Raw genomic sequence first — 25,880 nt, 5'->3', positions numbered from 1 at the left:
ACTGAAGACAGTAGACAGGAGTACATGGAGATGCAGCGTAAGGTGAAGGTAGAGGGGGCAAAGGCCAAACATTTGTGAGCAGCAATATGGTTTCCTGCCTAGAAAGAGAACAACAGATGCAGTATTTGCTTTGAGGACGCTGATGGAGAAGTACAGAGAAAGTCAGAGGGAGTTGCATTGTGTCTTTGTAGATTCAGAGACAGCGTATGACAGGGTGCAGAGAGAGGAGCTGTGGTATTGTATGAGGACGTCTGGAGCGGCAGAGAAGTATGTTAGAGTGGTGCAGGACATGTATGAGAGCTGTAAGACAGTGGTGAGGTGCTGTAGGTGTGACAGAGGAGTTCAAGGTGGAGGTGGGTCTGCATCAAGGATTGGCTTTGAGCCCCTTCTTGTTTGCTCTGGTGATGGACAGACTGACAGATGAGGTTAGACAAGAATCTCCATGGACTATGATGTTTGCAGATGACATTGTGATTTGTAGTGAGAGCAGGGAGCAGGTGGAGGAAAATCTAGAGAGGTGGAGGTCTGCTCTGGAAAACAGAGGAATGAAGCTTAGCCGCAGCAAGACAGAATACATGTGTGTGAATGAGAGGGACCCAGGTGGGACGGTGAGGTTACAGGGAGCAGAGGTGAAGAAGGTGCAGGACTTTAAGTACTTAGGGTCAACGGTTCAGAGCACGGAGAGTGTGGAAAAGAGGTGAAGAGGCGAGTGCAGGCAGGTTGGAACGGGTGGAGAAAAGTGTGTTGTGTAATAAAAAGTATTAGTGAGAATAAAAGGAAATTCCCTGAAAGGGAACAGCCAAAAGGAAAAGAAGAACTAATCTGAACAGGATCTGAACCATAAATGACTTTATCACTTGATCCCACCAAGTCTTGGCTGTACAGCCAAAGCCTGACGTACAGTAGCTTCCTATGTGTCATAAACCTCAGTTGTCCAAAAACTATTAAAAACACATTATGTTTCACTGTTAAACTATGTGATATTTTCCTTCATTCTAATCAACAGTGGCACTGTAGGTCAGTCCCAATACACCATAATGAGACTAATAAGACTCAACTGTGGATTATTCTGGGGCCAGAAATGGTCTTGAACATACACTGTTTGTACACCGTGAACGTGGTTGGCTAAAAGCTATTAAAGATGAAATTAATGGGTTTGGTTTTGGTCTTTTCCTTGGATTTACTGTCAGAATCAAACATTCAAATTATTGCCTGCCATACTGGGACGTATTGTAAACTAGCTTGCTTCCTGTGTAGATATCCACTTGCCCTCTTCACCCAGTATCTACATGGTGACTCATGCCAGGCTCCTATCAGAACCCTGATAGTTACTTGTTGCACTCACTCCTTTTCTGCTTCTCAACCATTTTTTGGCAAAAGTTCAACAACCGCTGTGTCACAAGGAGGGGTTTTAAGGGTGGGGTGCGTTTAGCTATCTGCTTAACTGTGTGCAAAACTGTGTAGAAACAGGGTGCCAATCAAAACAAACAGAAAAGCTCTCACTTCCGCTTGACAATTGCAATCACACTGAAGTAAGGAAAATTATCCCTCCGCTCTTTCTATGACACTACTGGCCTACATTTTCACAGCTTTGATGTTTTTTTTTTGTTTTTTTTCAAACATCAGCACAAAAGCCTGTAGGTTCAGTTAACACACTGTGTGTATGTGCATGACTGTAAACACTTGGGGGAGGATGCAGGAGGTGCAAACTATTTCAGGGGCTCTGACATGTGAAACATGTGGTAAACAAAGATCAAGATGGGCCAAAGTGTTTACATTATTTCTGTCAAAATTAAAGGTATTATGTGTAAACTGAGGATTCTTCCTAACACCCATGGCCAATTACTTTTGACATGAAAGTGCCTGAGTGAGACATCCACCCTAGCTGACAAGCAACCTATATCAAAATACGTACCTTGCTAAAATACCTCTGTAGTTTTTATTTATTTATTTATATAACAGTAAACATGAAAATAAATCTATTAGGTGAGCAGAATCAAATTGATGGAAATGTTATGTCTGGGAAGCTTGCAGAAGTTGAATGTCTATCACTGGAAAAGGGTGGATTCCAGGGCTATCTTGCCTTGAGCAGAATACTACACACACATCCAAAACACTGAACCCCCTAACAGCCCATTCCCCTCCCCAGCTCTGCAGTGCCGGTCCAAGCCCGGTAGAAATAGGGGAGGGTTTCATCAGGAAGGACATCCGGCGTAAAAACTGTGCCAAGTCAACATGCGGACAATGATCCGCTGTGACGACCCTGAACTCACGGGATAAGCCGACACAAACAAACAAAACAAAAACAAAAAAACCCACCTATCAGTAAGTTAAGTGCAAACAGGGCAGCGTATCGTGTCCATCTCCGTAAGGACACAAATAGTGAGCAACACCACCACCCAGTGGTGTAAATGTGATCTGTGCATGCAGCACAATAAAGTCACACTGCAGGTACAACAGTAAGTGATATATTTGAAATAACACTAAAATGTAATTTTGGTTTTTCAAAAACCATGACCTCTTTCATTTCACTCAGTCCTGTTACTGAGAGTAAAATAAAAGCAAATAAAATATAAAATGTGTGTAGAGTTAGTGTTAACAGAAAAAAGCCTACCAGGTTTTGAAAAATATGTGCTTTAGTTGTTATACCACTTGATAAAGTACAGCTGCTTTTAATGTTCGTGATGTTTTTACAGTAATGTTATTAAAAATACATAATAATGTCATATAATTATTCAAAAATTGTAGTTATTTTACAATATGTACATACATTCAGAAAGAAAAATTAAAAAAGCTTGGCGTGCGTACAGCTTGTGAATGCATCCTTCTTAGTGCCCTGAGCAACCGGAAGAGGTTTGGTGGCAGTTCCGGTTGTAATTTTGTAAAGATGTCGCCGTCCTTATTTAATTTTGTCGACGCTAAAGACAAATTTACGGTGAGAAATCAATACATTCGTTTTATTAACAAAAACACGAGTTGATATGTATTGTCTGTTGCAAATACAACCAACGATCGATAGCAAGTTTGTTATTAAGTTAAGTTAGCGAATGCTAAGCTAACACAAGCGCTCTCGCTTTCTCTACCACACATTAACAGGCTTCTGCCAAAAGTTCCCTAGTTGGAAAAACCAGCAAACCTTTGATAAATACGTTTAATCAGACACAAGGAAAGTAAGTAATGTTCATGTCACTAAAGTTTGCATGTACAAATGATCAAAACCTATTTTAGTAACGTCAACGTTATCTTAGTCACTGTTAATTAAGTATTGCACCTTTTGGCAATTTCTCCTTTCTGTGTTGCAGTGAGACAGAAAAGAAGACCACACTTGACCAAGCTCTGAGGGGTGTTCTTGGTGATCAGATTGTACGAAAACCTTTTTTATTTTATTTTTTAACAAGTTAGTCAAATAAACTTCATTAATCAGACTTTAGTTGGAACAGAAAGACCTGAAACACATGTTTGTTTGCAGGTTGAGCGGAAGGCAAGTTGTGATGACTACCTGTCTCTCATTAACCTGAGTATTGCTGCTGTTACGGAGGGTATGTCACTCAACCAGCTGAATTATTTTAAGCTTTTCTATTAGGTATCTGAAATGTTATTTTGTGTCACGCAATAACGTACATCTATATAAAGATTTGCAGACATTACTATTCATCTTGCAAAGAAAGATATTTTAATGTAGCTTTGTTGGAACCAATATCAGATCACCTAGTGAAGTCGAATAGGGTTTTTCATTTCATTCCCAGTTGTTAGTCATTTATATATTTGAGCAACCTGACAAGTGCCTAGAGGTACAAGCACTGTCCTACTGGCCTAGAAGCTAAATCTTGTTGTAAATGCTTCGTTGTTTTGTTTCCATGTCTTCATGTAGGTATCTGCTCAGCTACAACACCTTTCCTTCTGCTGGGAGATGTACTTGACTGCCTCCCTCTTGACCAATGTGACAAAATATTCTCTTTTGTTGAAGAGAATGTCTCCACCTGGAAATCTGTAATTGAATTATTGTCTCTTAGTCTCTTCTCTCAATTAAGGCAGTGAAAGTGTGTGTGTGTGTGTGTGTGTATAAAAATCCGGATCACTGTGGTTTCTTTGTTTTCCTAGAACTCCTTTTACACTGCAGGGAAGAACTACTTGTTGAGGATGTGTAACGGTAAAGATAGCATTTCATTTTTGTTGGAGACAAGTATTATTTCCATTTAAAATACATAAATGTAATGCACTTTTCAATGTGCATAGATCTTTTGAGGCGTCTGTCCAAGTCTCAGAATACTGTATTCTGTGGGAGAATCCAGCTTTTTCTGGCACGCCTCTTCCCACTGTCTGAGAAATCAGGTAAGAACAACAATATCTGTATTTTAAACAGCATTTACGTGGATGCTGTTTGTTGTGTTTTAGCTTCTCTGGTTATGTACATGTTTTACTCGCTTGGTTATTTTTTTTTTCTAGGTCTCAATCTACAGAGTCAATTTAATCTGGACAACATAACAGTTTTCAATAAAAATGAACAAGAAAGCACTCTTGGTCAGAAGGTAAAGTGTTTACACCTGAGTATGATTGTTAGCATTTAACGTTTCCAGCCTCATGCAAGTATGTGGATTTATCCTTTTAGCACACCGAAGAAAAGGAAGATAACATGGAGGTGGAGGAAGGGGAAATGGGGGAGGATGATCCTCCAGCACCATGGTAAATCCAACTGTTGCTTTGAAATACGCCTTCAAATTTGTTAAAAATAAAAAATTAATGCCACTTTGTCTTTTCATTGTTTTTATGTTAATTCACACTTATTCATTGTTTTCTTTCAGTTCCATTCCGATTGACTACAACTTGTACAGAAAATTCTGGACTCTGCAAGACTACTTTAGAAACCCTGTGCAGTGCTACGATAAATTCTCTTGGATGACATTCCTTAAGGTAATATATCTCACTACATGAGCAGAGAAAATATAGTTCCCTTGCTCCTAGTTTGTCAGAACATAGTAAACATTTAGCAACTTTAAGCTAAAACCCCAAACACTTACTGTCAGTGTAAATTACTTGATTTGTACAGTACTCTGATGAGACCTTGGCAGTATTCAAGAGCTATAAGCTGGATGACATGCAGGCCTCTAAGAGAAAGCTAGAGGAGCTAAGAACATCGGATGGGGAACATGTCTACTTTGCCAAGTTCCTCACAAGTGAGAAGGTGAGGAAAATATGTTTATCCCACAAATGATTAGCAGTTAACATATTTAAAAATATTTTTTCTTTTTAATGTCCTAGATAAATGGTAATTTGGTGTGGTGGTCTGATTTTATTTATTCTGCTGTGATCAGTAGAGAATGTGAAGTTATGTTATGACCTAAATCAAATAAACCATTGCATGTAAAAGTTTGATCTTCACTTATGTCTTTTCTTTCCTTTTAATCTCCAGCTGATGGATTTGCAACTCAGTGACAGTAACTTCAGGCGACACATACTGCTGCAGTACCTCATCCTCTTCCAGTACCTGAAGGGTCAGGTCAAGTTCAAAAGGTGATGATCAGATTTGACTTTGTGGAATGAATAAAGATTAAAGAACTGCTGTTCCTGGAAAAAAAAAAAAAAAAAAGTCAGTTGTTGAAGCGTTTACCTTCTTTTAGCTCCAGCTGTGTTCTGAATGATGACCAAACTACATGGATTGAGGAGACAACTAAACTAGTTTACCAGGTCTGTCCTAAGATTCATTGCTTTAGCTCACAAATGCTTTGTACATTTTCCCTAGTACCTGTTATAAAGTACAGTAAAATCAGAAATGAACTTGTCCAGTAAATCCTTAGTGGTATTTGGCCACGCAGATAACCTTTAATTGCAAAGCTGAATTGTTATCTCAATGATTTTCTCTTGCAGCTGCTGAGAGAAACTCCCCCTGATGGAGACAAGTTTGGCACCATGATTGAAGTAAGATGTGTTTTAGAAAAACTTCTATAAATATTCAATTAAAAGTGTGCGTTTACACGAGTGACCCTAAAAATGTTTCTTGTCTTTTAACAGCATATCCTCAACACAGAAGAGAACTGGAATTCCTGGAAGAATGAAGGATGCCCAAGCTTTGTAAAAGAAAGGTACGGCAACTTCATGTTAGAAGTTAGACATGGAAAACCTTATTTTTTTTTAAATACATACTGCCTTTTTTTATTGATTCCTCCATTTGTGAAAAATAATAACAAACGTAAATCAGACAACATGACACTTTGTTTCCTATTTAACAGGACAATTGATGACAAGCCTAAAAGGCCCACCAGGAAAAGACAAGCACCAGAAGACTTCCTCGGAAAAGGACCAGACCGCAAGATCTTCATGGGAAAGTAAGTGATCAAAGAGTCGGAAAGTGTGTTATGAATAGGAAATCCAAGTTTTACCCCCTGTTTGAGTCAACCCACCACTCTGCCAAGGTATCTTTGACAGAGCTCAACGTATTGTTCTGTACCAAGTTTTGCCTTTATTGGGTCTTTGATCAGAGTGTTTTATTAATTAAAGTTCAAGTAAAATGAAGAGAGAGTGGAGTTTACTTTCTTTTGCTCTTGCATTTTGCGTTAGTGATGAGTTGACTCGGCTGTGGAACCTGAACCAGGACAACATGGAAGCCTGCAAGTCAGACAGCAGGTCAGTGGTTAAGAAAAATAACATTGCAGTTTCCATTTCGAAATCCAAAAATGTTTATACCTCCCCATGACCTTTTCTTTCAGAGAGTTCATGCCATCACTGGATGAGTTCTTCGCAGAAGCCATTGAACAAGCTGACCCTGCTAATATGGTGGAGGAAGAGTACAAGTAAGTACCACTGAATACCTGAATTGGGATAGTTTTCACTCTACATGTTTGTGTTAATTCTCACTTCTTCTGCTCTCTAAATCTTCACAGGGCTGTTCGAAACCCAAACTACGGCTGGCGAGCTCTCAGGCTGCTTTCCAGGAGAAGTCCACATTTCTTTCAGCCAACTAATCAAAAATTTAAAAGCCTAGCAGACTACCTAGACTGCATGGTCAGCAAATTGGCCAAAGAGCTGCCTGTGAGTGTTTTCTTTGTCTTTTTTTTAAGTTCTTTATTTTGACAAGTAGTGTTTTTCTAAATTCTTCATTAATAGAAGTCTGCATGACCCATAGTAACTTTTCTGATTTCTCACGTCATTCATGCAGAAGGATATTCCCTCTGAGGAGATCAAAACAGGAGAAGAGGATGATGATGATAATGGAGACAACCTTCTTAAAGACAGCAATGACAGTGAGTTTGAAATGTGCCTTATTTAATATGTAACCTTGTGATCAAATTTAGCCCAAGCTGACCTATGACCTATTCTCTGCTGTAACATGCAGCTACATTTGTACATTGTACCGGTAACATTTCAATGTTTTTAACCAAGTGTACGATTTGTCTTCATTCTAGGTCCAAGCATTCAGAGTAAACTGGTGACAAACCAGCAGATGGACGACACTGCAGCCAAACTTGGTGCTCAGTGGAAGACGCTCGCTTCTCATTTGGAGATGAAGGCAGCAGAGTTGCGAGAGATTGAGACAGACAGTGAAGATGTTGACATGCAGGCTAAACTACTGCTTGTAGCCTGGCAGGACAGAGAGGGAACACAGGCAACAGTGGACAACCTGATTACAGCTCTGAATGCAGCAGGATTCTCCCAGATTGCAGACAGCCTCAGTGAAGCATAGAAAAGTCATTATTTTAATCAGTCAGTACCTCTGTTATATTGTTGCATCCATTATAATACCAAAACAATTAGAGTTTTGTATGTAGTTTAAACTTTTCCACTGTAGAAATTCCAATAAATGTTTTCTAATAAAATGTTTTACCATTCATTGCAACATAAAAGGTTAATAGTTGGGTACAATTTTATTTTCACCACCTACGAAAAGTTATCAGTCAATAACTTCTTACAGTGTCAAGGGTTATGTCTTACACATTGTGGCAGGGAAATCAGAAAACCTGCATGGAGAAAGTGAAGCTTAAGCAATTTAAGGGTATAGACGTCAAAGTCTTATCTGTGTCAGCACGAACAATGTTAAAGTCTTGTTGAGCAAAACCATCATGGCTGAATCTCAAGTCTTTTATTTAATTGCACACACTTCCCCCCCCCCCCCCCCCCAAAAAAAAGCATTAGTGAAATTTTGCCTGAAGCAATCTGTCAATACATCAGAACAATTCCAGGAGATCATGCAAGCCAAGCACTTAAGAAAAGACCTGAGATTGAACCCAAAATTCCCGGCGAGCCAACAAGTAAACAAGAGCAAGTCTTTACAGTGTTAAGTGATAATCTCCTTAATACATCTGACAAGATACAAGCCAGAACAGCGACAACAGCTTGACTAGGCAGTTTTGTACAAGTCGATTACATGACTAGAGAAATGTTTTAATGATATGAGAACCTTATCAAAGGCTTTAAAAAAATATACAATGTGTATAAAACATTTAATGAAACTGCAGAGCTAGACTTAAAAACCTCTTTCAAGGATCCAGTCCAGAGATTGCCTCTCGTCATACCTCCACTTTCAAAACTCACAATGTTTGAATATTTACTTGATTTGACAGAATTTGTTTTACAAGCCTCTGTGTTGGTTACCAAAAAAAATAAAAAATAAAATAAAGGTCATCAAATCTTTAAAGACACCAGTTTTATTGCACATCTGTGCAGACAGTGCTTGAAAATGGCATTTTATGTGTTAGATGTTGTCTTTGTCATCTGGGAAAATCTTCCACAGCTACTGTTCCTCTTCAAGTATTTCCAGCCGACGGGGACCGTACAGTAGAACATATGCTATATGCCAGTCTCCCCCACCAGACAGTCGCAGGATGTCCTCTGGAGACACCAGACTCACTTTGTCATCATCAAACTTAACCCACTCATCTACAGATCGGAGACACCGAAGTAAAAATAAACTTTGTTACATTACTGTGCACTTTCAGGATTTCTGGCTGCTAAATGCTGAATATGACACAGTATAACACACAAAGATCCAGGGCTACCTTCTTTCCTTTTGACCCATCCCACATAGTGGCCTGATGAGCTTGAGCGACCCTGGTGTGTTAACACAGCCTGTAAGTCGTAGTAGCCACTGTTGTTGGAGCCGAGGTCTGCAAAGGGGGGGGAAGAAGGAAAAAAAAAACAAGTAAGAATATTACATCTTCTGAAACTTTCTGCTATTGTCAAAAGCTATGCAAAGCGTTTGCTAAGATGATATGATACTGCCCAACTAAAGGCCTCCATACAGTTAAAGTTTAACTGCCTTAGGATGCCCAGGGTCACCACGATGTGTACACAAGAACACCAAGTTAAAAGCAAGTACGTCTCTGGTGTGTTGAAATATTCTCTACCTCTACAAAAATATACAACGAAAATCACAACGTTTTAGCAGTATTCATGTGTTGGGGTGTACTGTCCCTATAACAATGTACAGAGGTTGTGGGTGTCATATCTCAACATACCATCAGGGAATGAGAAAGGCTTATATTTCAGTTCTTTTGAGGTTTCAGGCTTCTTCAGCAACTAATCCAAAAAAAAAAGGAAATTGTGAGAAACTGTAGAGAGCTAACAAGTGTGAAATAAAGTGAACACTTTTCCACCTGCCTTACCTTTTGCTGTAGTTTCTCCAACTTCTTGTCCTCAACATCCTTAAACTTTGATCTTATTGGTAGCATTTTCTCCTGGAGCTCTGAGGTGCACAGCTCATACACATCCAGCATGAGTGGAAACTTGACATCCTTCAAGAAGACACAATACAGTGTAGTTCAGTTGCTAATGACATTACAGATCTGTTACAAAAATCTCAAGATCTGACTCAAGACAAACCTTAAGGACTTTCGCATTGACAGACTCCTTCTCTTTGTAGTAAAATCTGACCATCTGAACAGTTAAGTAGGCAGGGAGACGGCTGAGTTTTGACTATTTGGGGAAAAGGGAAAAACAAAGTTTTCAAATAAAAATAGAATAGACAGTTTCTTTTACAGGTCCAAGGGACATTACAGGTAAAGAAAAACCTACTGATTTTATATACAGGGCATTTCTTTCCAAAGATGGTGACATTTTTGTGATTTCTTCCTGCAGTCTCTGGAAATAAAAAAAGCAGAAACATAATCAGATTCCGTGGCAACATTTTTATTTCTTTCCCTCTGACCGGACAAAAATAAAACGTCAGTCAGTATAGTTTTAAATAGCCTGTTTTTCAGTAATGAAGGGATCCCACACCCATACATTTGCATGTCTTTAAGAGACTACTCATTCCTTTTCTAGTACATACCAGCCTTAGTCCTGTTGCAAGGTATTTGACTTCTTGGTTGATAAAGCAACTGAGCTGGAGCTGGCTTTCCTTGCCTTTGATTGGCTCCTCATCCTCAGACTCTGTGCATTTCATGCTGGCAAAGACAAGTTAAGAGGCATTCTGGCATAGTCATGGGACTGTGCTTTTAACGCTAATCTTATGATTCAAAACAAGCTGGGCCAATAACAAAAATGTAGAAAGTATAGCCAATTACAGACCAATATCCAATCCCCACTTTATTTCTAAAATCATTGAAAAAGTAGTTGCAAAACAACTATGCAACCACCCCAAGGAATTTGTATTTGTATGAAGACTTTCATGAAATTGGGATTAAAGGAACTGGACTAGGTTGGTTTAAATCTTATCTATCTGATGGATTTCAATTTGTTCATGTTAATGATGAATCCTCCATCCACACAAAGGTTAGCTATGGAGTTCCACAAGGCTCTGTGTTAGGACCAATACTTTTTACTTTATATATGTCTCCTTTAGGCAACATTATTAGAAAACACTCCATAAATTTCCACTGTTATGCTGATGATACCCAGCTATATCTATCTATGTAACCAGATAAATAAAAATCAGTTAATCAAGCATGTCTAAAGGACAAAGGCCTGAATGTCCCACAGTTTTTAGTTCTAAACTCAGACAAAACAGAAGTAGAATTATTTGGGCTTAAAAATCTCAGAAATGTTATGTCCAACCATATCGTTACTCTAGATGGCATAAATCTGGCCTCCAGTACTACTGCAAGGAACCTTGGAGTTATTTTTGACCAGGATTTTTCCTTTACCTCACATATAAAACAAATCTCTAGAACAGCCTTCTTCCACCTACGGAACATTGCCAAAATTAGGAGCATCCTGTCTCAAAGTGATGCTGAATAACTGGTCCATGCATTTGTTACCTCTAGGTTGGTCTACTGTAATTCCCTACTTTCAGGATGCCCCAGTAACTAAAGAGCCTGCAATTAATCCAAAATGCTGCAGCTAGAGTGCTGACTGGAACTAGCAAGAGAGATCATATTTCTTCCTCTTTGATAAAGCTTATAGTTAGTTATAGTTATGCAGCTATAGGCTTAGACTACTGGGGGACGGGGACCCCACTCCCCGATGAACTGAGCTCCTTTCCTCCTCTTGTCTCTCTCTCCTCTCCTTCACCACACAATTGTCACCACTGTATGACATTAACTTTGTGTGTTTTTTCCGGCAGTGGCCTTTGTCCTTCTCTGTCTCCCTCTCGCCATGTTACTTTCCGCAGGTGTCCCCGGGTTTGAAGCTGTGTGTTTTCCAGTGTGCAGCTACTTTCTCCTCTCCACTGTTGCCTGAGGCTTGCTCAAGGGGGAATTGTTAGGTTCACTCTACACATCTTTATAGTCTTTACTTTATTCTGTAAAGTGCCTTGAGATGACTTTGTTGTGGATTGGCGCTATATAAATAACGTTTAATTGAATTGAATTATAGCACACAGAAAGGATACGTAGTTTCATATTCTACGCCAAAATATTGGTCAATGAAGTTTTTCTTCGTAGAGGCAGGGGCAGCTGCACTCTCAGTGTCAGCCTGCAGTTTGAAAGAAGCAAAAATGTAATAATTTACAGTCATTCTTGAATATGTTTTAATCCTAAATCACAAAGTAGAAAAATAAAACAAAAAAGTATTTACTTCCATTGGAGAATCCGTCTCCAATGGCTCCAACTTTTGCTGAAGCACTCTCATCATTTGCAGCCAGCACTCATTTGCATCCTGACATAACAGAAAAAGTAAATCAATGGTGAGTAACATGAGTAGGTGCTTCTGTTCTATTAAACAAATATATAAGACTCCTGATCAGATTCAGAAATAATTAGGAGTTTAAAACTGTGTTGAACAGTTTCTCACCTGCTGGAGATACTGTCCTTGATCACCTTTCTCAGCAAACTGTGGAAAAGCCATGTGAAGGAACTGCAGCAAAATAATTGGTGGGAGGCTGGACGAGGTCTTGTCCATGGTCTCATATAAGTCACGAAGGGCTGAAGATGCAATTAAATATACATAAATGTATCTGTGATTGTACAAAAAAGACATTAATGTGTTATTATTATTACACAAAGTTATTCAGTGTTTTGTACCTGCTGTGATGTATTGTGAGGGTGCATTTGCCCCTGAAGATCTCAGAGCACCTGAGTACCTACAGGCAGAGACAGATGAGCAGGAGTAAAACTTCATAACAACTAAAAGCAATAAAAGTACAAACAAACTTTTTAGTTTAAACACTAATTTAATTTCAAACACTGAATTTAATCTATTTAGACCAACAACATTGGTCTTTAAAACACAATATTTTGCTGAGACCCCCAAAACAGCAAGAAACTCACCTTCTGAGAGCAGTTTTGAGCTCTGGTACAGAGCGCAGACACTGCACTGTTGCATTCATGTAACAGGTGTTGCCTAAGTTTGTCAATCCACAAGGCAGCTCCATCTGAAATTGACAGATTTGGATAAGCTCCTTTACAGGTAACAAGGCAAATACACACAGAAATACATACAACAAAATGTTTTTCAAAACAGTCAATTATCTTGCTTTAAAGACTTGCTAACATCACAGAAAGCCGTCATCACAGAAAAATCAAATCAGTGTAAAGTTGCGTCTTTCGAAAATGTGAGGAACTGTGCAATGAGGAACTGACAAACCTTGCAATACAATATCAAGTGAGACAGCAATCTGCGATTAAATGCTCTGCACTTATATAGCGCTTTTTCTACCTATTGGTACTCAAAGCGCTTTACACTGCTTCTCATTCACCCGTTTGCACTCAGAATCACACACCGATGGAGGAGCTGCTATGTAGCTGGCAAACGCTCACCAGGAGAAACCAAGTTGGGTTTAAGTGTCTTGGACACTCGTAGTAGGACACTTCGACATGTGACCGGAGGAGCCAGGGGCCAGGGATTGAACCAGCAACTGGGGGACTGGTGGATGACTGCTCTACCATCGCCCACAACTTTTTTTTTTTTTTTTTTTAATGAATTGTACAATATTACAATGACATTTTGTACAAATGTTAAAAAATGTAAGTCAGGCTGTAGGAGAAATGTTTGCTGGGGCCCTGAAAACAATGTCTTTAAGCACTGCACTGAACCCTGCAGTGGCTGGAACAAGTTCTGCTGCTTGAAGTAGGGACACACACATGCTGAGGACGGCCAGCATTGCTTCCACCCAGTCAGACGTTTAAAACACAGGATACGTAAAAGCAACAACATCAGATGCAGATAAACATGAACTGAAACAGCTGCCTAATAATCCAGTTTGTGTGTCTGATTCTTGTAGTAATAGTGGGAAAGAGAACTAACAATACAATGTTTTGGTTTACTTGTTACCAGAAAGAAACAAAGGTAAAGATCATAGGTCATCAGGTGGGTTTACCCCAAATGTGCAGCATGAAAACCCAAGCAATGAAAAGTAGACTTAACACCAGCACTGGAACCGGAGCCTGCTGATCCTGTGGCCCTGCCACCACTGTGTGTACTACTGCTGGTTGCTTTTCTCTGACTGGAGCCTTCTGCTTGAGGAGCAACTGTCTTACTGGGGGATCAGCCAGATGTCCCAATGTTGGCTGCACTTGCTGCTGGTCCAGGCCTTTTATCTTTTTCGGTGGGAGCTGAAACCCTGGACCCCTCATTAAATTGATGTCCACGTAAAACGAACAGCAGATAATCAGTGTATTCATCAGAAAAGGCTAGACGGGGTCTCACAATGCTGACACAACAGCAAAACACAAGACAAGTTCACCAAGCAGAAGCCTGAACAACTGGTCACATTTGCCTCATAGTGATCCATACTGTGTGTGTTTAGTTCACACCTTCAACCTAAACTGTGGCATACATAGCACCTTTCTCCCTGCAGCGTTGTTGGTGGACATTTCCCTCTCAACCACACAAATGGTTTGGTGATGAAACTTCTCATTTTCATCAGCTGATGCATTCAAAAGGGCATATACCATCTAGCTAATTATATTCCCTTTATTTAGCAAACATCACTTTGAGGAAAACACATTGGAATTTGCCACGTCAGTGCGGAAAGAAACAATAACCCCATTTGTTTAAGCTGTACTGGAAATTTTGTAGCTTACTCACCGCTGAGGCCAGCTGCTCCTCAGTCATGTCCTCAACAAACATAGGCCGGACTGCAGGCTCCTCAGGCAGGGCGTCTGCTGAGCCCATCATCAACAGAGTCATTCCCTACAAACAGTAAAAATGCACGGAAATTCAATAACACAACAATACAAGTATAGTTCTGTAAACTATAAATACTCATTTCAATCACACAAATTATATACTCACATTTTTCAATTTAATGTTTCCCCATTCATCATCCTACAATAAAAAGGTCAGACAAATGTTATTTCATTAACAACTGATTGTTTCTCTGACTGTTTCTCATATTGACAACATCCCCCTTGGAAAAGACTAAGACTAATAATGTGTTAGAACATTGCAACACTTAAAAATCTCTACTTTTTTTTTTTTAAAGGAAAAGCTTTAGTACAATTACTGGGAATATTTTCAGTTGTGCATTAATACACAACTTTAATTTACAGTGATTGCTGGAGCATATTCTAATCTTGATTTTTTTATTAATTATTATTATTGTCTTTATTATGATTTGTCTTCCGTTGGTGCCCCACTACTTTAGCATAGAACCTCCGTTCAAACTTCAAAACGTTCAGGTTATATAAAAAGGACATTGCCTGTATACATCTTTTTAAATATGTTTTATACTTTTTAAATATTCAGCAATCTTTCCTCATTCAAATGAATGGAGAGACTCTTCAGCTACAACTAGTCAGGCATAATTCAGCCTAAAGAAACTATTCAAAATTTCAGCGAATCACAAGGTATTCAGCCATCATCCTTGTATTCTCCTTTTTAGTGTCTTTTACAATGTTTGAGTAATCACAGTTTTAGAAAATGTCTCTCTCCTCCATTAGTGTGTATTGCGGAATGCTAGAGTATACATCATACATGCTCTAACTTTTGCCAACTTTTTATGTTATAGTTGTTTCCTTCAGTTAACTTTCTTCTTTCCTCAACAAATTGTACATTAAAATTTAGGCATTTGTAATTTTTTGTCTCATAGTGACAGGACTTATGGTTCTTTCAGTATTTGGCCAGAAGAGGAGAGTGTGCTATTGAAATTTCTTTGGAGCCCATTATAATGGAGAAATTCTCAAATCACAAATGGGGGCTGTTTAAAATCGCTGCCTAGCCTTCATTTTATTGGGTATCTTCAAGAAAAGTATATCACCATGTTTGGTCAAGCCTTCTGCCATTAATATGACTAATACTTTTGCACATTTTGCAAGGCAAAGTCTGAGCTGTCCACAGCCTGTCTTCTGCATATGTGAGTGATTCCGCAGTTTTAAAGCTGTTGTTGCCATAGTAACAAACGCAGTTGAATCAGGTCATGTAATCATCTTCAGAGCTGTGTCCAAACACTTAACAGACTTTCTCCCAAATGATACACAGTAAAGACACACACGTGTAACACACTTTCAAAATAAAAGCCATTTGATACCATTTTCAAGTGCAGGTATTTTCAGCTTTGCTAGGAAAATCTTTTCAGCATTGAAACCATCCACAGTTCATTCTCTTTATTTCTCTATTATTATGCTGGAGCATTTACAGTCATGATATCCTCAGCTTTATTATTATTATTATTATTATTATTATTATTATGACTTCCCTCTTCCATACATTATTTGGCACCTGCAGTTAGAAACGCCATTCAAACTTCAAAATGTTAAGCTTATAAATCAGCTTATACATCATTGATTGTATACAGCTTTTTAAAATCTTTTATCGTTATATAATTGCCTTTGATGTTTTTAAGGCCAACTAGCTTTAACGGTTGGCTTAAGCACTATGTAAAAAGGAAGTGACATTTTGTTTCAGCTATTTCAGCAAAGACAGTTGCTTGGAAAATCCTTTCAGGGCATTCTCTTTTTGGAAATCCTTTTTCTAGTTGTTTATGACAGCAGGGATCTGCTCAAATACACTGGCTAAGCTCTGGGTAACAGGAACTTATTTCTTTGGTTTCTCAACAATGGAAGTCTACAATTCTACAGCATGCTTCGGCTAAATATGCAGTACTATAAGTATCAATTATTTACTGGTGTTTCTGATAGATTTAATGAAAAACAAAAATACATAATTAAATACTGTCTTACATGTTACTACTAGAAATGCATTTAGAACCTGTCAGTACCTTCAGAGTGCCTCCCTTCACCATGACCTTCTGTCTGTCTGGCTGAACTCCTGTCAGGGCAAAGAGCTGAGCCTTGAAAACCATGGGTGGTTCCTCGGTGTTCAGCTCTACTGCATCAAACTTCTCTTTGCCCCATTTAACGTTTACTGAAAGAAACAGGAATAGCACAGAGCTAATCGTTACACTCTCAATCGGGCTTAGGAAACACACCAACTTTGTCAAACTGCTGTCATGTATGACACAGCATCTAGTTATAAACCGTAAAGGGCTTTAAGGAATCGGACAGCTTCTGTGAAGCCCATGTTACAGTCTAAGAGCACAAATAATTTCTTTTTGCAATGTTTGCAAGATACCAGACAGCTTCAAAGTCAAACTCGTTAATATGACAAAATCATAATTTTAGTAATGTTAGTCGCCGACACACTGCAACTGCAGTTAAAGCTAAACACCCATGATTTTCTTAGCGCAGTCAGCGATGTTGTCCGCTAGTAACAGGCGTCATTACGCCTTTTCATTAGCGTATACAAATAGTCAGGGAAACAAGTGAAACTGACAAGAAAACACAAAGTGGCCGGGTTTTCTTAAGAATTACTTTACATAACTATTAGAACTTAGCTTTTCTACTTAAGAGTTAAATGCAACCTGGCTAATCTAGCTAAATGACAGATAGCTAGCTGCTTTTGGTAAGTGTTAATAGTTGGCATAGCTGGTTTAATCATACATATTCTATAAAACCCGATAGTATATATCTAAGCAGTCACAACAGAATTCACACAGTTTGTTTGATTTATTCCCCCAAAGTACTGTTTTTCTTGGCTTAAAGGGGTTGACAGACTGCTTACTAACGATAGCATGCTAACTGCTCATCATGCTACAGCTAGCTAAGCTAACAAGCTAATATAACTTGCGGTGATACACTAAAACACGTGTATGCATTTATCTTATCTTTTTTTTTGTGCAATGGATGCCCTTCATGGGTATGAAATCATACCTGTAAACACCGGCATATTTGGCAACCTTTCACTTCCAAAACTCTTTGTTTTTCCGGCTTCAATCCACTGGGGCGCGAACGAAGAGTTGGCTAGTTGTTAAGTACCAACTTCATTCAATCAGAATGACGCTGCAACACGCTGGGAACTTATCGACGCGCTCTGACATCTGCTAGACATCCTGCAGCGTGCAACGCACACACGTATTCAGACAACACACCCAGAACATAGATTATCATTGCCCAGATTAGGAAACATATTTTTATATTGGAAATGTATAATAATATTTAATAATTAATAATATTATCGTTTTAAACTCACCTGAGCCGATGTACTCTGTTGATGACACACCATTAATTGGTTCACAAGCTGAAATGCCCCTGGATAAAAATTACATGATGGGACCCATTAAACTCTCAACTCAACACTTTAAATTTAAATACCAACTCATTTAGAATATGGAATATATAAACCTAAAAGCTAAAACAATTAAATACAATAAAAATACCTGTCCAATTTAACCTGTTAGTAACCAAATTAGGTATGGTAATTTCTTTAGCCTGATAATAAAAATGGTACATCAATAATATTGTAGTGAAAAGTAGAATACCAAAAATGATAAAGATATGTTTATTGACATATCCATCAGTGCGGACTCCAATGCAATTACCATGTAAATATCCAAGACAAGAGTAGATCATAGTTCCAGTGCTTTTTTTAACTGAACAAAAAAATTACAAATAAAAAGATTGTGGAGGTATTCCATAATCCTTATGTCTCTCTCATTATATACACTGTGTGGGGGTTGCATTAACGGGACATTACCATGTTAGAGAAACAAATTTTAACTTAACAAGGACAATCAATGACACAGGTAGGCTCACTTTCCTGACATTTGTCAAATGGTATAAACCAAGTCTTGGGACTTTGTTTTGACATGGTAACTCTATTGCAGTGTGTCCATGTAGAGGTAATCTAAAATTTATATAAAGGTAAGTTTTGATAAAACCATAAATGTGTGGCAAAATTGACGGAAGAGTTAAGATTTGTCATGGTTTGGGAAAACAAACAAATAAACAAACAAAAAAAAAAAAACAGATATGGCAGTAAAACCCAACTGCAAACATTAAGGCACTAGGTGGCCCAAATGCTACACCAGTTTAGTCTTCTACAAATAATTTACAATTCAAACAGTGCAGTTTTAAACTGGTTAACTTAATGTTTTCCTTTTTAACCATTTATCTATGAATCAATGTAAGGCAATACATTACACAAAAAAGGAAAAAAATATTACAATGTACCAAATAAACAAAAAACAAAAAATCAATTAGGTCTTAGGACTCCTATATGCCATTATATTGGAATATTCTTTATGGCTTGGAGCAATAAAAATAATTATAATAAAAAATAATGCATAGATTTAAATGATGTTCTTGCATGCTATGATCTTGCATGCTCACTCAATACTCATGTCCCAATATTCTGCGCCAAACCTAATAACTGACTTTCAAAGTGATAACAATAAAAGCAAGACGGCCAGAGACATTAGATGAAGGTATCAGTCATTTTTAACTGAAGGAGACAGAAGTATGCTTGCACTTAACTAGAGTATCTGAGAGGTGGTGAAAGAAATTACAAAGACAAAAAAAAAAAAAGAAAGATATTCATTTTCCACCCCTGAGACAACCACACACTGTAGATCTGCGATCCCTGTATGACAGTACCTTAAACTGAGCACGTACTTGCAGGAGTCCCAGCAAATCCCCCTTTTTGACCTTCATGTTTCCATCAGAATTGTCATTTAATATGAAACACAAGTCTCCACATAAGTCATTGCTCCACTGTCCATGTTCAAGACGAGTATGCCATCTTCTGGTAGAAATGGAAAGCTGCAAGTTTGTTGAATCTGATGATGTTTTTTTTCCTTGAATGTGAAAATGTGGCAGATGGTGAGTTTCAGAGTTTTTCATACTGCCTTGTGTCTGATGTGTTTCATTTTTCCAGCGCTGGTTACTTATGAATAGATATATATTTTCTTTTTAATGGATTTTCTCTTAAATAAAGGTTTCTCCATTTTTCAGGATGAGCAAGGAGGGAAAGTTAAGAATCCAGAAAAAAATCCAAACGGTTCAGATGGTTAGCTGAAAGAAAGAAGAGAGAGAGGTGTCCAGTAAAAGACGTACAGTATCTTTAACTTGGTTAGTAGCCCCGTCTTAAGGCAACACACAACAGAAAAGATCATTTATAAACACTCCAACACCATTAACACCTTTGCGTGATGTGTGATAGTTAAAGTAAGGAATCCTTTTAATGGATCATGCTAACGAGAGTCGTACAGTAAATCTATAAGTTAGTTACTGAATCCAACAGCACATTAGTTTCAGTTAGAAAAATGAAAATCCCAAGTTCTAACTGGAAGGAGCCCAGCAGTCAACCAACCAACTAGTGTCTCAAGTTAGAAACACCCAGTAACACAATTAATAAATAGACAAGTTTAAAGCTTGACAGTATTTAAAAAAAAAAAAAAAAAAGAAAAATTCAACACTTTCTGAAGAAGTTCCTGTCAACAAGTGCTGGATGTTGTGTCTGCCGCTTGGAGGCTGGACTGCGCTCTGCTACAACACAGGAGAAACAGCAGGTCACGTGACTGACTGTACCACAAATTACCCCACCAGATTTGTGTGTGTGTGTGTGTATGGGGGGGGGGGGGGGGTTAATAGAAACACTTCTGACTGCACCACACACCCTCACTTAACTGCCTGAAATAATATTACAGTGCCTTGTTGTCTGTCCTAGTAAGCTTTAGTTATCTGAACATTAGCAACTAGAGAGGGGGGGAAAAAAATCAAGATAAAAAAAAAAAAAACATGTCTTGCAAGCCGAGACAATAGGCAGAGAGTGTCAAGTTACCTCAGCTTTCCTGTATTGCTTTTAGCATTCTTGCGAAAAGACTGGTTTGGTCCAGAGCGGGTGGACATAGAACGAGGAGATGCTCTTGAAAATGTAGTAGGTGGGGTCTTGGGAAGCTTCTTTCCAAGGTGACCAATCCATTTCTTCTGCTCATCTTGGGTCAGGGCCAGCAGGAGCATATCCCGGGCAGTGGTCACATCATAGTTTACTGTACAACGGATGGCATAAGATGAGCTGATCAAGAAGCATCAATGATAAATATGGCATGCAAGTAAACTGCATCTCATAGTCACAGGGCTGGAATTAAAGATTATTTTCAGCTCACCAATTATCATTACAAAATAATTATTGGTATGGTATATAATAGCTATAAAAACCACAGAATAGCTATGTTGGTCCATTATTACAGCTTGGACCACGAAAAATAAGAAAGCTGGCAGATAACCTTTGCATGGAGCAATAACGTCCTCTTTTTTGTCAAGGTGGTCCTTGTGACACTTGACGTGGCAGCGGCGACACTCCAGGGCTGGAGGGGGCTTGAAGACGTGCCACAGAGGCTTAGCGCAGGCCTCGCAAGTGGAAGGAAAGTGATATAGCGTGGGGATGAACTCGTGGCCCTTGTGAGGGAGACAATTGGTCTTGTCGCCCTGAGGAACTGACTCCATGTCTGCCTCCTTCCTGCACTCACCCTCGTTTGCATACAGAATCTGAGTGCAGACACAAAGACAGAGTGCCTTGTCTTAAAATACATATTTCTGAGGACGAGCAAAACTTCAGAAAATCTGACATTTTGACATTAGAAGTAAAGGCTTCCTACCTGGAATATCCTTGGAATCTCTTCCGTCTCAGCCCGGTACACATCACCTTGTGTTACTGGTCTCACATGAAATAGTTTGCTGCACAAGAAAATGCACAATTAGAAATCCATTTCTCTATCGGCACTACTAAATTGCAAACCCATTCCTTGCAACAGCATATGTGTTGCAAAATGTTTTCTTAAGGCATAACTTAGGCATTTTATAAATTATTAGAATGTCCACATTCACCATACAGATGCTAAAACCAGCAACTGAATTTTCTCTACTCAGTTTGGGTTAGTTGTCACCTAGCAGTCTAGATTAGTATCCTTTGATGATAAATAACTGGATGGATCAACTGGAGTTCAGATTTACATGTACAAACTGAATGCCAAACCAAAAAAAGCTGTCACACATACAGCACACCTCACCAATATCCTAGAGCTTTCATGCACTAACATACTTCTCTGCCACTCCACTCTTCCTCATACAACACCACAGCTCCTCTCTCTGCACCCTGTCATACACTTTCTCTAAATCTACAAAGACACAATGCAGCTCCCTATGAGCTTCTCCATCAGCATCCTCAAAGGAAATACTGCATCTGTTGGACTCTTTGTGGGAATTAAACCATATTGTTCCTCACAAATGCTCAACTCTGCCCTTAGTCTAGTCTTAATGTTTGGCTCATCAGCTTTATTCCTCTGTAGTTGCCACAGCTCTGCACATCTCCCTTGTTCTTAAAAATGGGCACCAATACACGTCTCCTCCAGTCCTCAGCATCCTCTTACTCTTCAACATCTTATTATACAAACTAGTTTGAAACTACTGCCACCTTTCTAGACACTTCCATACCTCCAATGGTATGTCATCAGGAGAAACTGCCTTTCCACTCTTCATCCTCTTCAACGCCTTCCTCACTTCACTCTTACTAATCTTTGCTACTTCCTGCTCCACACCAGTCACCTCTACTACTCTCTGTTCTCTTTCATTTTCCTCATTCATCAACTCTTCAAAGTTCTCCTTCCATCTTCCCATCACACTCCTGGCACCTGTCAATAAATTCCTGTCTTTATCTTTATTCAACCCAACCTGCTGCACAACTTTTCCATTCCTATCTCTCTGCCTCGACAACCTGTACAAGTCCAACTCTCCCTATTGTCCAACTCAGCATTCAAGTTCTCATAAGCTCTTTACTTGGTCTTTGCCACCTCTACCTTCACCTACCTGAGATGAAGTGGTGGAAGTTGAAAAACGAAGAGTATTGTGTAGTTACATTTCACCCCCCCTGTAGTCCTGTCTACTCACTTAAGACCCCTCAGCGTCCCACTTCGTCTTAGCTAACCTCTTTCTCTGTATACACTACTGAACTTCCTCGTTCCACCACCAAGTCTCCTTGTCCACTTTCCTCTTTCCCAATGGCACATCAAGTACCCTCCCACTTGTCTCCCTGATCCCATTAACTGTAGTTGTCCAGTCATCTGGAAGCACCTCCAAACCACCCAGAGTCTGTCTCAGCTCCTCCCTGAAAACTACACAACATTCTTCCTTTTTCAACTTCCACCACTTCGTCCTCTGCTCTGCCTTAGTCCTCTTCATCTTCCTCACCACCAGCATAATTTTACACACCACCATCCTGTGTTGTCTGGCTACACTCTCCCCTACCAATACTTTACAGTCACTGATCTCTTTCAGATTACAATGTCTACACAAGATGTTGTCCACCTGAGTGCTTCTACCTCCGCTCTTACATGTCACCCTATGTTCCTGCCTCTTCTGGAATAAAGTGTTCACAACAGCCATTTCCATCCTTTTTGCAAAGTTTACCACCATCTTTCCTTCTGCGTTCCTGTCTTGAAGACCAAACCTGCCCATCACATTCGCATCAGCTCCTTTCCCTTCACCAACATGTCCACTGAAATCTGCACCAATCACCACAATTTCACCTCTGGAGATGCTCTGCATCACTTCATCTAACTCACTGAAGAATTTCTCCTTAAATTCTAACTCGCATACTACCTGTGGAGGTTGACCACTAACAACTTTGAACATCACACCTTGAATTTCCAACTTAAAACTCATCGACCTGTCTAATACTCTTTTCACCTCTAGAACATTCCTCACAATCTCCTACTCCATTTCTCTCTTTCTATCCAACCCATAGTAAAACAACTTGAACCCTGCTCCTAAGCTTCGAGCCTTGCTACCTTTCCACCTGGTCTCCTGGACACACAGTATATTCACCTTCCTTCTCTGCATCATGTCAACCTACTCTCCAAGCTTCCCTGTCATAGTGCCAACATTTAAAGTCCCTACTGTCAGTGTGACACTCTTGGCTTTCCTCTTCTGTCTCTACCTACGAACACGCCTTCTGCCTCTCCTTCGACCAACAGAAGCTCAATTTCCACCAGCACCTGCAGGCCAACAGCACCGGTGGCGGTCATGTTAAAATATATATATATAAATACATAAATAAAGAAAGAAAGCAAGTTGACTTACAGTACATTTTCTTTTTTCCCCTTTTTCGCTTTCTTTTAATTTTGTACATTTTCATCACAGTAACAGCACCTCAAGTAAAATAATCGTGTACTTTTTTCCCCCCCTTCTGTCCACCTAGCCACCAAGGGCCAGGTTTTATCCCGAGCCTGGATAAACGGGAGGGTTGCGGCAGGAAAGCCATCCAACATAAAAACTCAACACCTAATCAATCCGCTGTGGCAACCCCTGAAGTGACGAGCCAAAAGCTGCTAATCCTTTCTACCTATTTCATGCAGAGGTGTGGTCTTTCTGGCTGATGTGTTTTTCTAACCCCTTTTGGACATCAGAGCACAGTGACACAGGCAAGTAAGCGAATTCAGAGTCCAGACCTCCAACGAACCAAAAGTAAGAGCGGAAGATTCAATATTTGTATTACCATCTGTATCGGGATTGTGAACCACACAATTAATTTAGAAAATTACTGAAATTATCTTTTAAAGAAAACATTGTCAGGATAATTAGGCAGCAACATTAAGCAGCTAACGACAGCAACAAAAGATACTTACTCGATATCTAGTACCATTGATGGGTTCGACTGTTCTTTATCCTGCTCATCATTGTAGAAGAGAATCTTCTTACTGCTCACCACCACATACTGCAAAAATCAGAAAGAGAATGAAATAATAATATTGGCAGCATAACAAAGAGCAGAGAGAAAATTCAAAATACACACACACACACACACACACACACACACACAAACCTGCTTCTTCCATCCGTATCGTTTGATATTAGCACGATTAGGAATGGACAGCCAACCCTCCAATCTGGATTCTGAAAGAAAGTGCAGATTTGATCATTTGAACTGTATGCTGTAAACTAAAATCGACATAGAAAAGGGCCATGCAGTGATTAAACCCAGACTCAACTAGGAAAAAAGGGGCAACCATTTCACAACAATTTCAAAAATGCAGGTTGAATCCCTGGGGGAGTTCTGCCGGCATTAAGTAACTACATGAGAGTAGGTGACAAGAGAAGAATTTAGATATCCCATGCTGCTACTACACACTCCCCAGGACAGGAATTAGTATTTATTTTCAAATCATCTTGATCACTCACTCCTCTCTTGAAACAAACCAGATCATAAATATTATTTGGAGTTAAAATGATAAATTCAAGTGCATGCCACTGAAACAACACAAGCTAAAGCAGATGAGTAAGCCGAGAGGGGCCTGTCTGTTAAACGTTAACACTGTGAGGGAGGTCTTCGTGTCCAAAGGGAGCAGTGCTTCTGGGTGAACATGCTGAACAAAAAAAGTGTTTAAGTGTGAAACACACGGTGCTATAAATTAAAAAACAGCTTCTTTTTCTGCTTCAAGACACATTTGAAAGGTGCAGAGAGTGATGTGATAAACCTCACACAGGGTGTAGTCAGTAACCTTGAATCTAATGTTACTTTACCATTAGGACTGAACTTGTGATAGTAAAAAAATAAATAAATAAAAATCACAGCCAGCACTGTCATTTAACATCCAATGCTACAATTAATGTTACTGTTCGTGAGTAAATTTTGCTGTTCAAAAAGTTTAACAATTTACTCCACACTCTATGAGGCTTCTTTCAAAAGTGTTTTATCAATCCCCCAAACAGAGGTGGTCATCTCACCATTGGTAAAAGAATAAAAAAATACAATAAAATAAGGACACACACACACACACACACCTAGTGCAGCACAGGGCAGGCAAAAAGGGAAAGTACCCACTAAGTTACTCACAGAGGGAAAAGGATAGAAGTTACAAAGATATGAAGAGCAAGTAGAACCGACTAGACATAGGGGGAATAAAGAGAGAATTATTTAACCACAAGGGTGAAAGAAAATCTAGGAATGATGTAAATAGACTTTGTTAGATATTGGCAAAAAAAAAAAAAAAAACAAGATGAGTATACCATCAAATTATGAACAACTGTAAATTAGAATATGCCAATAAAAGTAGAGCAGTTAGAATAATAAGTCAATAAATGTCTCAGTTTTAACCACCTTATTGTGCCACATTTAAAAATAAAAAAAGAAAGAAAAAACTAAACATCTGTTTAACATTTACAATATATGTACGAATCTTTAAATCATCATCTTTCTGTGGCATGTTCCAATTGCATTTCCAAACATTTTGGAAAAGC

General features: G+C 39.0%; 3 protein-coding genes and 1 pseudogene across 5 annotated transcripts in view; 1 reads left to right on the top strand and 3 right to left on the bottom strand.

Annotated features, from left to right (window-relative positions):
• Positions 1-2,842: 2,842 nt before the first annotated feature.
• On the top strand, positions 2,843-8,102 carry thoc1 (THO complex 1). The gene is made up of 21 exons (XM_067529287.1): positions 2,843-2,935; positions 3,097-3,170; positions 3,303-3,363; positions 3,470-3,539; positions 3,872-3,990; positions 4,102-4,150; positions 4,237-4,332; positions 4,447-4,529; positions 4,610-4,683; positions 4,803-4,911; positions 5,048-5,182; positions 5,411-5,511; positions 5,619-5,685; positions 5,866-5,916; positions 6,010-6,080; positions 6,228-6,323; positions 6,556-6,621; positions 6,705-6,788; positions 6,879-7,026; positions 7,154-7,238; positions 7,401-8,102. Exons 1-21 carry the CDS (start codon positions 2,888-2,890, stop codon positions 7,676-7,678), a joined length of 1,965 nt encoding a protein of 654 aa, XP_067385388.1. The 5' UTR covers positions 2,843-2,887; the 3' UTR covers positions 7,679-8,102.
• A 519-nt stretch (positions 8,103-8,621) lies between these two features.
• On the bottom strand, positions 8,622-17,679 carry usp14 (ubiquitin specific peptidase 14 (tRNA-guanine transglycosylase)). The gene is made up of 16 exons (XM_067529288.1): positions 17,520-17,679; positions 16,529-16,674; positions 14,605-14,637; positions 14,398-14,502; positions 12,639-12,742; positions 12,393-12,451; positions 12,163-12,293; positions 11,947-12,027; positions 11,762-11,844; positions 10,262-10,376; positions 10,006-10,071; positions 9,814-9,906; positions 9,597-9,725; positions 9,450-9,510; positions 8,991-9,098; positions 8,622-8,871 (listed from the first exon to the last, which is right to left on the bottom strand). Exons 1-16 carry the CDS (start codon positions 17,533-17,535, stop codon positions 8,726-8,728), a joined length of 1,476 nt encoding a protein of 491 aa, XP_067385389.1. The 5' UTR covers positions 17,536-17,679; the 3' UTR covers positions 8,622-8,725.
• LOC137140729 (protein transport protein Sec61 subunit beta pseudogene) lies at positions 12,784-14,049 on the bottom strand (annotated as a pseudogene).
• A 454-nt stretch (positions 17,680-18,133) lies between the features above and the next one.
• Positions 18,134-25,880, bottom strand: part of rock1 (Rho-associated, coiled-coil containing protein kinase 1) — a 32,147-nt gene continuing 24,400 nt past the window's right edge. Inside the window, exons 28-34 of one of the 3 annotated variants that reach the window (XM_067529284.1) lie at positions 24,466-24,536; positions 24,269-24,357; positions 21,245-21,323; positions 20,873-21,134; positions 20,428-20,635; positions 20,063-20,132; positions 18,134-19,658 (exon numbers count right to left, since the gene is read on the bottom strand). In XM_067529284.1, the coding sequence (XP_067385385.1) occupies positions 20,081-20,132; positions 20,428-20,635; positions 20,873-21,134; positions 21,245-21,323; positions 24,269-24,357; positions 24,466-24,536 (761 nt within the window). In that variant the 3' untranslated portion in view covers positions 18,134-19,658; positions 20,063-20,080. Of the gene's footprint in view, positions 19,659-20,062; positions 20,133-20,427; positions 20,636-20,872; positions 21,135-21,244; positions 21,324-24,268; positions 24,358-24,465; positions 24,537-25,293; positions 25,527-25,880 lie in introns of those variants that run through there. The other 2 variants (XM_067529285.1, XM_067529286.1) reach the window with 2 other exon arrangements.

The sequence above is a fragment of the Channa argus genome, chromosome 14 (genome assembly GCF_033026475.1).
Source record: "Channa argus isolate prfri chromosome 14, Channa argus male v1.0, whole genome shotgun sequence".
NCBI classification, from domain to species: Eukaryota; Metazoa; Chordata; class Actinopteri; order Anabantiformes; family Channidae; genus Channa; species Channa argus.
This window is presented reverse-complemented; position numbering and strand designations above follow the sequence as displayed.

Excerpts from the sequence above, each read along its gene's own strand:
- thoc1 (XM_067529287.1), top strand. The coding sequence starts at position 2,888 with ATGTCGCCGTCCTTATTTAATTTTGTCGACGCTAAAGACAAATTTACG. Across the intron at positions 4,151-4,236 it reads CTTGTTGAGGATGTGTAACG|ATCTTTTGAGGCGTCTGTCC; the intron begins GTAAAGATAGCA and ends CAATGTGCATAG. Across the intron at positions 6,622-6,704 it reads GCCTGCAAGTCAGACAGCAG|AGAGTTCATGCCATCACTGG; the intron begins GTCAGTGGTTAA and ends CTTTTCTTTCAG.
- usp14 (XM_067529288.1), bottom strand. Across the intron at positions 14,503-14,604 it reads GAAACATTAAATTGAAAAAT|GGAATGACTCTGTTGATGAT; the intron begins GTGAGTATATAA and ends TACTGTTTGTAG. Across the intron at positions 9,511-9,596 it reads TGGAGAAACTACAGCAAAAG|TTGCTGAAGAAGCCTGAAAC; the intron begins GTAAGGCAGGTG and ends TTTTTGGATTAG.